Here is a 13,803-nt window from a genome sequence, read left to right as displayed (position 1 = left end):
TGTATATTTTGCTCCAGATTGAACCACAGAAATGGTCAAACATACAACTCCTTAACTTTACAGCAACCTCAGACACTCAAGAGAACAGAACTCTCGGTATTCTGCCACTCTGGTTACTCAGAAACCGGCAAATATATCAGGCTCCTAGTTTACAAAGTGAACCGATGATGAATTGATGGGCTTCTGCAAGCATGCTCTCTTTCCATGAGAGCTCTAACAAGACCAACTCCAGAGTTAACACTGACCTTCATAAGTAAGGCAAAAGGCCCAACAAGACAGACTTTAAGGAGCATTTAAAATGTCAAGGAACAAGTAAGCCGTGCTTAAACAAGATGTGCATTCTAGTAGTTTGCATTAGACAGATTATACTGTTCATGCTATTCACTCTAGCACATGCAAATATGGATCAGGTCTGTCTCTCTTAGTTGTATGCCTAGGGCCTACCTGTACTAGGTAGGATACATAATGGGCACTCAAATAGTTGCTGAATGGAAAGATGGACAAACCATAAAAATAAGTCGTTTTAGGAAAAAACAAAACTCCACCTACCTGGCTTTTAGCGGCTGCTCCAATTGAACGATTCTTAGGACCAAAAGAAATGCAAGCCCTAGTAAATAAAACAAACATTTAAACATATAACATTATTACAACATTACATCCAAAACCACAGGAGGCAAGATATATTTTAATAGTACCCAGTGAGTCTGTAATTTTAACCATTATTTTGAGTAAAACTGTCCATGGAATGGGCTGCCTCTTAGAATAACAGGAGTCCTGTCATTTTGATGTTGAGGCACAAGTTTTATGTCTACGATATACAGAGAGATGTATGTAGTGGCTTGACCAGTCTCCACTATTCTCTAATTCTTAAGTCTGGGGTTCAAAATCCCAATATAAAACAATGTACGCTCATATCAACTCATCAATTAAATGTTTTTAAAAACACCTTATAGCTGTAACAACAGTCTATACACCCTGAAAACAACTCTTGTCCTATTTGTTTATAAAAAGTAATTGTTTATAAAGACTAGCTTCCAAAGACTCAGAATTTCCGATAAGAAACTTTATTCCCACTTCTGAACACATTCTTCCAAATCTCCAATTCATATACTGCCTGCTGGTTTGAGCTACTGCTGCTTATTTTAGAAAGCAAAACTGAAACCTGCTTAAAGGTACTATTTTAAAACACTGTGCTAAAGCTTAAAAAGTTAATTATACTGGAATTGATGCTTTTAATATCATGCCCCCTATGCGTCACCCTGTTTTTCATTCTAATTAATCCCTCTGCAACCTTGCCCCGAGTTCCCTTTATTCTCATGTATCTGTCACCTCTCTTTCTAGTAGCTGTTTTCTCTCAAGCTATGGTAAGATCAAATTCACACATACCACCCAAAAAATCCCAAAGACAAAGCTCTTCCCAGAGTCCATTTCCCTCTCAAGCTAGTAAAGCCTTCTCTTCCTCCTACTTTAATTATAATGACAACATAGACTGCTTATGTGGATTATCTCATTTAATCCTCATAAGCACCCTCATCTTATCCTCCATTTTATAGGAGAGGAAACTGAGTCCATAAAGGTATTAAATGAGTAAATTTATCCAGGGTCATACACCTGAAAGTAATGAGAGTAAGGACTCTAGATCATTTTGCCATACTCTACACTCTAGCTTTGACCCTCTCTATCCTCCCGGGACCCCTAGTTCTTTCAATTTAGCAAGGTAAGAAAGAAATAGGCCTCTGGAGACATACATACTGCCTTAGTCCAAATATGGCTATATTAAATGACCTACTGAGAACTGTTTTACTTAAATAAACTTATCAGCCCTATGCAAATTGGCAGAATGCTGGGTCTCCCTGTGCCTTAGTGGCCCTTTCCAACAAGTAGGGAGGGTAAGAACCCCTAACACAGCCCATACTGCCCTTTAGGAAATGCCCAAGGCAATCTTACCCACTCCATCCACTCACTCTCTCCAATTCAAAAAGGCCCCTTAACCTAAGCCTTGTTGGTAAAACTACATCTCTCTCTAAAAACCATCAGATCTGATTTTTTCTAAAGAGTATCCCACCAATATCTCAATCCCAACATAACTAAAAGGCAATATTCTTTATCTTCCATTGCTTCCTGCAGCCCTTTTTTCAGACCTCCATTTCAAAACAATTACTAGCTCTAAGAATAAAAACATTAATTTTCCCAACTTTCCTGTATGTCCTATTGAAAGGTTAACTTCCTAGCCTACCTCGATAACTCTAGAAGCAAGAGCTTCTAATTATCATCCCCCCCAAAAAACAATTACCAACAAATAAAGCCCAGATTCCTTAATGTGGAACCTAAAAGTCTCTCACCATCCAACTCTATCCCCATTCTCCAGTGGCATCTCACAAACATAGTGACCCAACAAATTAAAGTCTTCCAATCTTACTGCTTTGCTCATGCCACTTTTGCCACTGAAATACTCTGGTCTTTCTAAATCACTCACTCTCCAGAAATATCACCCGCTTTGTCTGTGAAACCTTCCCAAATCCCCCTCAAGGCAAAATTAATCATTCCTACCTCTTAAAACTTATTAAACTTGGCTTAAAACTTATTGGACTTTGGGAATGCAGATATAGAACATTTCCATCATCACAGAATGTTCTAGCATATACAGCTGCTCTAAATAATTTTTTCCTTGAAATCAGTTAACATTTTTACTTACCACATCTTCCTTTTCAACAGTAACAGGAAGTATTTCATACATCTTGAAAAGCTAAATACCAGTCTGTCTCACTTCAAGTACTCATCTTTTTTTGGTCTATGCACAGACACTAGAAACAGTTCCCGACTTCATACAAAACAATCAAATGTCACTAATGGAACATCAGTGTTCACCACCTAACAGCAGTAACACGTCAAATAAGGTATATAACTCTTACAAAGTATGGGGAAAGTCCACCCTTCTTATCATATCAAAGAAAATCATCAATATAATATCACTACATAATTCTTAAATTCTAAAATTCTGTAACAATAAGCCAACTACTGCACTAAAGAAAAAAATCCTTAGCTTTTCCACTATGCTATCAACTTGATTGATATGAACACATATGCAGTAAAAAGAGCTCTGGCTCCACAATCCGAGCCTGGATCTGTCCAAATCCCTTCTCTGCCTTTCTAGTCATGAGCTCTAGTCACAGCTTAACGTCTCTGAAATTCAATTGTTCGTCTCTAAAACAGGGAAATTACAGCACCTACCTCACATAGTTGCTATAAAGATAAATTTTGTTGATCCACTTTTAAAGGGCTTATATCAGATACTGGTACATAATCAATAATAAAATATTAGCTATTACTAAAGCTACAATGAAGCCTTGGTTCAAGTTTCATACAAAAATATACCAACCAGTCTGCTATGAAAGTTCTGTATCACCTTCTCAAATTGACCACTAAAATCCAGTCAGCCATCTTTAAAATTATCTACCCATGAGAAATAAAAAGTCATACTACTTCCATTTTAAAAAGACAATTTAATGATGGTCAATATGTCAAACTGCACCAATTAAAGGTTTTTCAAACTAAAAGCTTACAGAGAAAATATATAAATGTGAAGAAAGCCCAAAAAGATTAAGTTGAATATTAGTACCAGCACTAGAACCTAGTTCAGTGCTTTCTAGTGTGAGCTCATTGTAGAAAATTAGAAAACAAAGTATGAACAACAAAATAAAGGTTATTGATTCCACAACCATCACCCTCCCACTGAAACTGAAGATGGCCACTGTCAGATTTAGGTTAACTAGTTCTATCCTAGGACAGGCATATCGCGTTTTACTGCACTTCAGTTTACTGTGCTTCACAGATGTTGTTTTATACAACTTGAAGGCAAGACCCTCCACTGGCAAAAAGATTATGACCCCCTTTATGGTGACATTCACTTTATTGCAGTAGTCTGGAATGAAACCTGCAATATCCAAAGTATGCCTGTAAATATGTCCTTAAAAAAAAAAAAAGATAAAAAGCGCCCCACTCAGTTTGTTTCTCCTCCACATATCCTTCAGTGGCTGAATTATTCCATCAGGATCTTGACAGGAAATAAGCATGACAAGGTATTTAAAGGCAACATATCAACTATGCTCATTCACTAGGAACTTCCAAAATTTGCATGCAGCCTGCATCCACCAATACTTATGGAAGGAAGCCTCTCTTTCGTCCAAGCAGGTGATACTTGTCCCACAGCTTTCACAGCTGGGCCTTCATACACCAGGCAGTGTGCTAAGTATTCTACACTTGATTCTCCCAAATACACTTGAGAAAAGAACTACTGACCCAGTTTTATAATGAAGAACTGATTCCAGTCAAGTTAATGGGCCCAGAAACATGACTAGTAAATATTAGGAGTTCAAGACTCAAAATCAAGACTATTGAACTCCAAATCCTATACATGCATATTTTAGTACTGCAAACCATACCTGTTATACTTATTCCTACTTCTACACCTTCCCTTGAACTGTCCCAGTCTTTTCCTGAATACATTCTAATCCTATTTGCTCAAGCCTCACTCCTGCCCTTCCTCATCATTCCATCCTCCACTGATGTAACCTCTCCTCTGTACTCGATATTTTAAGTCTGTACTTAAATAACCTTTCATTGTTGCTTTATGTCATTCATATTTCCAACTAGAATGATTAAATCTCTAGACAGCAGAATCTTTACCCTATACTTCCTCTATAAATGACGCCAAATTAATGCTGCTAAAAACGTAAGTACTCAGATACTTGCTATTCGACTAATATTACTTTTCCTACATTCCAAATTATTGGAAGTTAATTCAAATCAAGTTCAAGACTGTTCTAATCTTTAGGACCTAGAAATATTCTTTTTAAGCCAGAGAATAGCACAGATCTCCCTGTCCTGGCTAAGAAATACTACTGACCAAATATTTATGCACATTCTGATAGGATACTGTCAATAGCTGCTATTGGCAGATCCGTAAAAGGTAGTTTCATGTTTTTCATGTTTGTGTATAGAATAGCTCTCAGCATTAGCACAACTGTTGCTCTAATTCACTTTCTTAAACAACATAAGAGAATTAAGCTTTTAAAAGAACTGACAATAGTATTTAGACTATCATATAAGAGATGTTGGCATATCTGGCATGGAAACGGTTACTATATTAATCGTAGTATCCTCTGGTCACTGCCTTAGTCCCGAACTAAAAGTACCCCAAAAAAAGTTGATATCAAACAGGCCAAAACAGTTACTAAAGCAAAGCAAATTCCTGAGTCAATAATATTTACACATTAGATGCCACATATTTGATCAACCCTAGACAAACTTCAATAGATTTCATTTTACTGTTCCAATATATAATCCATTAATAAAGATTAATAAAAAAGACAAAAAGGTAGTAACAGCAATAAGCGAATACTTAGGCAGTATTTACTGTATGTCAGACATTACTCTGAACACTTTAACTCACAATAATCCCCACGACCTCCAGTGAGGTAGAGAAATCACTTATGTTCCTCGTACAAATTAATCCCTTAAAATTTTTGTAAAGTATTTCAGCAATACGTACTGAAACTCTTAGTGTATGTGTGTATGTATACACACACACACACACACACACACACACATATACATACACACACATATATATATATATATCCTCTGCCCTAGCAATTTCACATCTGGAAATCTATCCAACAAAAATAAAAGTATTAACATGAAAACATAAATATAAAAGACTACTGTTGAAGAACTATTTGTAATGGTAAAATATTAAAAATAACCCAAGTGTTTGAAAAAAACATGTTACAGCCATAGTATGGAATATACATATTTAAGGAGGTAATCATATTTACAGAATATGATCCTATTTGTTTAAACACACACAGACCATGTATTTATAGAAATATTTATAGAAATACAGAGAAAGGTATACAAGAATACAGAGCAAATAATTAGAGGAAGAAATATAATTTTACTTTAGCACTTTAGTGTTTTTATTGTTACAGCAAACAAGCACTTTGTTAAGTCAGAAAAAAATGTTTTGATTTAGGAAACAATTTAGAATCTAATGACAAAGGTCGTGTAGATTACTTATACCAATTTTGTATATAAGGTTGTTTTAGTTCTTAAATGATTCTAAGAAATTACTTTCATACCCTCTGCAATCAGACATATGAGGGGGAGTGGTGTCTGAAGCTTTAGTTAACAAATCAACTTTCTTTTCTTTGAATCCAAAAGATCTAAGTCATCCTGCTGCTCTTAGATCTATACAACATGTAAAGACATTCGCTTCATAGAGGAATAACTTTCTTGCCAGAAAATATACATACTTTCAGCTCTTACTCTTTCAAGGGCAGTTATTAACAGCCAATTTCATCTCTTCAAATTATTAATATATTGGTTTATTAGGAACTAAGTCTATGAAACCGATAATATAAACAATTCATACACACAACTATTTTCTAAGTAACTAATTTCTGCCCTATAAAGTGTTCACTTTGGAAAGTATGGCTCAATTAACTTCTCTAATCTTTGGCAATCCAAAAACATTGCAAAAAAAAGCTTTGTGGTTGTACCTTTTCTACTGCAATAATCCAACTAAATATTTAAAAAGCTTTCCATCTCGTTCCAAAGCCTATAGTCAAAAACTTCAACACTGGCACTCCTAATTTAGAACTCCAAAGTTCATCTCAAAGCTGCCCACCCTTCTCTCCCATGCTACCACACTACTGGAGAGCAGCATCAACTCACACGTGGACTAAATAGTGCAACAGCCTTCTAAATTATCACCCTGCTTCTTTTACACTTCTCCAATAAATCCATTCTCCAAAAAAACTAATCACATTTTAAAAATACAAGTTGGATCACCTCCCACTGCACCTAGATAAAAATCTTTAACATGATTTACAAAGCTTTGCCATAATCTAGTCTGCCCCGCCTACCTCCTCTCCAGATTTATCACACCATTCTCTCAAGTGGCTCAAGACCAGCTATGACCTCTAAGTCTTGCCAAGTGTGCCAAGCTCTTCTTCCCCACTTGCTGTTCCTTCCGCCTGGAACAGCTCTTCCCCGGACCCATCACAACTTCCATGGTACTCAACCTCCAGGTACCAACTTAAATGGCACTTCTTTAAGAATACTGACCACCTCCACCCCACTTCAAGTTCAAGTTAGGTCCCCCTGTCATCGTATCTTGTACTTTTCCATCTGGGCCTTTACCAGTTAGTAATTAAGTATTTTGTGTAGCATCTGGCTTTTTCTACTAGCCACATCCATTTATTTGTTCACCAGAGCACCTCTAGTAGTTAGCACAAAGGATGGCATTTTGGAAACATTAGATATTTGCTAAAACGAAGGAAACCTAAATTTAGTGGAAAAGCAAGTGTCTTGAGGAACTACAGCAGCCCCAGATCCAAGATGGCAGCCAGCAGGAGGCTAATGAAGGAGCTTGACATTCAAAAATGTGGAATGAAAAATTTCCATAACATCCAGGTTGATGAAGCTAATTTACTGACTTGGGAAAGGCTTATTGTTCCTGACAACCCTCCATATAAGAGGGACTTCAGAATTGAAATCAACTTTCCAGCAGAGTACCCACTCGAACTACTTAAGATCACACTTAAAACAAAGATTTATCACCCAAACATCGATTAAAGGGGGCAGGTCTGTCTGCCAGTAATTAGTGCTGAAAACTAGAAGCCAGCAACCAAAGCTGACCAAGTAATCCAGTTTTCCCTAGTACTGGTGAACAGCCCCTAGGTGAGCACGCCGTTTGGGCCAACCTAGCTGAAGAATACTTTAAGGGCCATTAAAAAATTCTGTAAGGACGCTAAGAGCTTACAAAAAAATATGGAGAAAAGTGACCTGTGGCCTAAAATCTGCGGTGATTGATTCCAGCCAGTGTGAGCAGAGCCCCAGAGCAGTGCATTTGGACAACCTGCAAAGCAGATCTCTGTAGAAAACTGACACCAGCCACCACCACCTGGCGTTTGCTTGTGTCAGTTACTAACTTTCTACAGTTTTCTTACTCAAAAGTGGTCTAGGTAATCTGTAAAGAAAGGATTAAAAATTTAAGATGTTCTCAAAATAAAAAAAAAAAAAAGCAAGGGTCTCTTCTAGGTAAGGCTCAACTGGCTTCTCAACAACTGAATCGAACTCCTGTTACTCCAACAACTTGAAATGAGGTACTTTCATCATAGCCATCCCTCTAGAATGGTCTCATTTCCACTCACACAAAAACAAACCTATATCACAGTCTGTACCCGAGGTATAAAACCATTTTTCCATAACCACTTACAAAGATTAACCTTTCTGCTCCCATGTTCTACTTAACCAGACTCCAACAGAGAAATATAAGCTAATCAAAATCAGTTCAAAAATTACATGGGTATATGGCATCCCTGTAAGTTCCTGGGGGAATAGAAAGGAAAATATAGGGAAAACATACAAGGAAAACTATTTAAAGTATTTAAAAGGTATTTCTTGTCACAATTACATGGTGTATTTGGTCACCCATCACTTAGTCTTTGAGGCAAATTTAACTGCGATTTGGGAAAATTTAATTTTACTGAAATGACTCAGTTTCAATGGAATTCATGGTAAATCTGTTGTAACTGCTATTTGTCTAAAAAAAAACAGAGCATAACATAACAGTCTAAAAGAAAGGACAGGAATACTATTCCAATATTTGGGATTCTCTTCCCTCTGAAGCTAAAAAGTGTCCAATTTTAGGCAAGAAAGGACCTAGATGTTACATGCCTAACACAGTGCTCTAGACTTTTTAATTCCTTGGAGGCTATCTTTACAGATCAAGAAAAGTAGGATCTAGAGAGGAATACAATATCAAATAGGAAATTAATGCCTAAACGCTTAAAAATAAACTTTAATGCTTAAAAAAAAACTTCAGCATACAATACCCTTTCCTGGAAATATAAATTAGAACATAATACCCATTATTAAAAACTGTAAAAAATAAAAAGGGGGAGTGAGGTGTAATGAAAATGTTTTAAAATTGATTATGAGGATTGTTACACAATTGTGACACAAAAACAATCAAACTGTACACTTCAAATTTCATCTCGATATAGCTGTTAAAAACTATAAACGCAATCGAGAAAGGGACATCAAACTTCAGTTTGGGGATCTGAAATGGGTTTTCTGGGGAAGCATCTGGATTAGGTCTAAACCAAGGGGTAGAAATATGACAAGTGGAGGGAAATGCTGTGAGCCTTCTAGGTAGAAAAGATCAGGCTAACAGGGCAATCTAGTTTGGTTAGCAATCTGTTTAAGAAGCGTGACAAAGGTCAGGGTAAAAAACGCGCCTTCGAACAGATGCCCGTGAACGGCTACACTGAGAACCTAGAAAATAATACCAAGCTGCTTAAAGACTTTGTCCAAGAGAAAGACAGTGGACTAAAAGGTATCTCTACGTACTCAAAAAGTAGACTTTTTTACTCTAACAAAGGAAGGACCTGAGTGAGTCACGGTTTTTTAAAGCTATGTCTATACTGGTCCCATAAGTTACTATAGATTCTAAAAGTCAAAGTGAGTCCCTGAGTCATTAATAATTGCAACCAACACCCTGGCTGGAATGTATTACTGTGAAAATGGATGCGCACAAAACAGCAGAGAATGACCCAACATAGTTTAATATACTGAAACGATGTGAAGAAAACAAAATGAATGCAAAGGTTATCGAGAAAGCATCAATTTTACGAAAAGCTTTCTGATATATGTCTGTCTCACTCCAATCCCGAGATCCCTGGTCCATCCGGAGATTGACCCTCCGGCTCCCTCTCTTCCGGGCGCCGCCCCGCCCCCACGCACGTGGGACTCCGTCTGCTCCGCTGTCCTGCCACTAACAGACGCCTGAACCCGTTCAATTTTTATTAAGTGCTTGCTGTGTACAAAACTCTGAACGCTGTGTTGGGCTCAAGAAACGTCAGTATGCCCTGGGCATGGTCTCTGCCCGCTCAAAGACGACGATCTATCCTACATCCCAGGTCTGTATGCTTTCTCTCCAGCTCTTACCAGTACCCTCCGTTGGTTCGAGTACCCGCTCACAGCCTTCGCTTAGCCGGCGGGCCACCGGGAAAAGGCCTCGCTCCCTGGCGCAGACCCATACGGCGGGTCACGGCCACTAGTCACCCGGCATCCGGTGGGGAGGGGGTCCTCTACCCACCAAGCCTTCGGTTCGGAAAGGAGGAGACTCCCTGACCCGCGTTCCCCAGCTGCAAGGGTGGCAGACCCGAGCAGTTGCTACCTCCCCACCCCTCGTGCACGCGGCCGGCCTGGCCCACACTCACGGCGTGCAGCGGTCGCTGTACTCATTAGCTATGGTCTCGATGCCGCCGGCGCGTGCCACAGCAACGTAGCAGCTCTGGAAGCCCAGGTCTATGCCCACCACCGACATGGCGCTGGCTGCAGCTCGGGCTCGAGCCCGGGTCCGGCCGGCGAGACAGGACACGGACCCCGGCGGGGCTGGCACGCGTAGAGCGGGCCGCGTGGGCCGAGGGACAGGTGCTAGTGAGGTACGTGCGAGTGTCCACGCGAGCGCCTAGGTCCTCGGAAATGGGACCGCAGCGGAGCGCGCTGCTCAGGCCGGCTCCGGCTCAGCGGCCGCAGAGAGAGCGCCGGTAGCGGGGGCGGAGAAGATCTCGAAAGATCTCGTTGCGACGAGAGTAAAGCCGCAGAGCGATAACTGCGAAGGAAAGGAATGTTCTCGCGAGATCTGGGCTCAGACGCTTTTCCTTTTGAGGTCCCGCCCCCAGGTACGTACAAGCGTACGTCATGTCCCGGCACGATAACTTGGGAAAGGATACAGGCGGTGGAAAGATGTATGAGAGGCAGAGCTGGCCAATTGAACCTGCACACAGAATCCGCCACGGGGGCTTTCCACGGCGGCAAAGAACAGTGAAGCACCTCCCCTTCCAAAAGAATGAAGGCTGGCTGGAAGCGCATTTGGCCTACTTCCGCCGTTTTTTCTTTATCTCCAAAGAAACTTCCGGTGGTGGGGTTCCCCCCCGCCGGAGCCCCACCTTGTATTGGGCCCCCAAAATGGGAGGGCGAGCTAATCTTCCAAGTCCAGAGGCCCCTCACCTCTACCCTCGGGGTGGGTTGGATGGTAGAGGTGAAAGCCGCCGTTGGAACCCGGCCCCGAGTAGGGCCTCAAGTCGAGCTATGTCAAAATCAAAGACAGCGCCCTCTCAGGCAGGAATCCACTCTCAGTCTAACCGCCTTGCTTTTTTCCCTTCAACCTTGTCGCACCGTTCTTTAAACCACTCATGTCCTTTGTTCAGTCTGCGGGGTTAAGCCTTTTAATCCCCAATATATTCCAAGCCCCTGTCTTGAGCTGGATGCGAAGGGCACATGATACGTTACCTAGGTGCGTTCAGGCCAGCCAGTAAGTGATAGAATTACAAAAGCTAATGAATATTTAAGTGCCTCTCACTCACTTAACATGGGCACCTGGGAGAGCAAAGAGTTGCTGAGAGTTTCGGCGTGTTCCAGGTGCGGAGGGTAAGCCAGCTTGTGATCAGGAAGCAATTTTATGTAATAAGCATTTCTGATAAATTGCTTAATGAGATTTCAGAACAAAGGGCATCTGAATCTCCAGTCTCCAGTAATTTGTTGTGATTTCTTGTTCTGAATAATTATGATTCTACTATTAAGGGCCCCTAGCAAAAAAAGCTTTTTTAAAGAAAAGTTCCATTGACCTTAACCTGCCTCTATTTCCAATTTTTCTCCTTCCTAGGAGGATATAAGTAACACCAAGGACAGTATTGGCCTTAGTTATGATGGTTCCTGTCTCCGTCTGCTCTAGGTTATTAAAGACTGGGCAAATAGAGGCCATCCTGCCCCAGGCAGAAATGTTTAATCCACCTAAAAAATCACTGCATCTGGGTTACAGACTCTGCCTCCCCAACCTTTAGCTAAACTAGCAAAAAGCACGCCCCTATCTCTTTATGTTCCAGTTTCATATCTACTTGCCTTATTTGCCTTGGCAATGCTTTCAGTTTAAAATACCATCAACCCTATCAATCTTTTTACGGATTTGTCCTTCTCAAAATAAAACATAAGTAAGTAACATCAGTCACAGAGAGTACTCATCCTGCTATAAATAGTTTCCTGGATCATCAAACTTATAGCTCAAGAGGCTATTCTGGGTTATTTAAATAAATGAAGTCAGAAACTGTTATTTAAGAATTCTGAAGAATCTTAATGACAAGTTTCCAAAATCACAATCGTGAAACAATGAAGTTGCCAGAATAATGTTGGAGGCACTGCGGTGGTTGGAGCACAAGTTCTTTTCATTCAGCAGAGTATTTTAGAAAAAGGAAGTGGTCAAATGCCTTTTACTGGTGGGATGATTAATTTAGTTCCAAGCAATCAGGAAAGTGTTTGTTTGTTTGTTTGTTTGTTTGTTTGTTTTAAAATACAGTATTTATAGGCTGCTCACCATGAGAAAAAAGGTTTTCAGTCATTTGAGAATTCATAATCATCCCTACCAACTGTCCTACAGAATCCTGTCCTACACTCTATAGCAGTTTCTGTAATTCTTTGCTTCAGGAGGAAGCTACAAACTCAGAAAATGGTGTTTTCTGGTCTCCCTGATATCATAATGAGTGGACCAGTGCCTTTAGTCAAACCAGCACTTCTTTCTAACACTCTAAAACTCTAATAGCTCAGTAATAATTGTAGTTACTTTGTCTCTAGCTCCTACAGTATGTGCCAGACATTGTGCTGAGTGATTTGAATGTCATAATTCATTTAATCTTCATAGCAAACCCATTAGGTAGGTGTTGTTTTCCAATTTTATAGTTGAGGAAACTGAGCCCCAGTGAGGTTTGGGAATCTGTTCAAGATCACGCAGCTTTTAAAACTCTGACTTCAACATGGACCTCCTACAACTACACCACTACTTTATTTAATTTCATGTTCCTTCTAGAGGTTCATCAAAGTAATTATGGGAAATACAAAAGAGTAAGAGTCTATAGCCCTGCCACCCTGAATGCACCTGATCTCCTCTGATCTTGGAAGCTAAACAGGGTCGGGCCTGGTTAGTACTTGGATGGGAGACCACCTAGGAAGACCAGGTGCTAAAAAAGAGTAGGAGAAATAATTCAACTAGAGTCATTCACTGCTGATATTTTGAAATACTTTCAGTGTTTTTGTTACATATGGTGGTTGAATTTGGTTGTGCTTTTTTTAACATTAAGTTAAAGTGTGTCCTCCAGGATAGTGTGCCAGGAGATATTAATAGGTTAACATTATCATTTTAAAGGCTCTGAGAAGTCCTGTTTAACTTTGTTTAATCAGAAATATAAGTATAAATATAAGAAATACTGGTTAAGGAGTAATAGAACACAATTTAGACTCCTGCTTTTTCCCCTCAAGCATTTTTCTGATTATAATGCTCTTCTGATATAAAAAAAAAAAAATCATCACAATCCACTTCTAACTCCAAATTGCCTAAATCTTAGGGTCCTTCCTCACTCTATAAAATGGTTGGCTTGCATTGTAGCACTATGATCTAATTCTGAAGTCCCTCTCCAAAGCCCCACTTTTTGCCCTTTTTCAGGCTGATTACACTATAACATTTGGCCTGCAGTATCAGGCCCAGCCCTTTCCCTCTTTATAATGTTAAAATATTGGATGAACTTTGCACAGATTTCTCCAAGTCAAACAAGCTGATATGATCATGAATATTTAACCCCTTCATCTAGGTCCCTTGATCACTAAAAATTTCCCTGGCCTAACTCACAACCTCCTTATCCATCACTCTCATCCTCTTTTCATTCGGTCCCAGACCCAGCCTTT

At 39.7% G+C, this 13,803-nt stretch overlaps 1 protein-coding gene and 1 pseudogene across 1 annotated transcript in view; one reads left to right on the top strand and one right to left on the bottom strand.

The window, feature by feature from the left end:
* The window catches only part of HSPA4 (heat shock protein family A (Hsp70) member 4), a 37,986-nt gene extending 27,378 nt beyond the window's left edge, over positions 1-10,608 (bottom strand). Inside the window, exons 1-2 of the mRNA XM_039836023.1 lie at positions 10,290-10,608; positions 550-607 (exon numbers count right to left, since the gene is read on the bottom strand). Of these exons, the coding sequence (XP_039691957.1) occupies positions 550-607; positions 10,290-10,396 (165 nt within the window). The 5' untranslated portion in view covers positions 10,397-10,608. The remainder of the gene's footprint in view (positions 1-549; positions 608-10,289) is intronic.
* A 2,364-nt stretch (positions 10,609-12,972) lies between these two features.
* Positions 12,973-13,091, top strand: LOC120581744 (uncharacterized; annotated as a pseudogene).
* Positions 13,092-13,803: the final 712 nt, after the last annotated feature.

The sequence above is a fragment of the Pteropus medius genome, unplaced genomic scaffold (genome assembly GCF_902729225.1).
Source record: "Pteropus medius unplaced genomic scaffold, Ma_sr-lr_union100, whole genome shotgun sequence".
Classification (NCBI taxonomy): domain Eukaryota; kingdom Metazoa; phylum Chordata; class Mammalia; order Chiroptera; family Pteropodidae; genus Pteropus; species Pteropus medius.
This window is presented reverse-complemented; position numbering and strand designations above follow the sequence as displayed.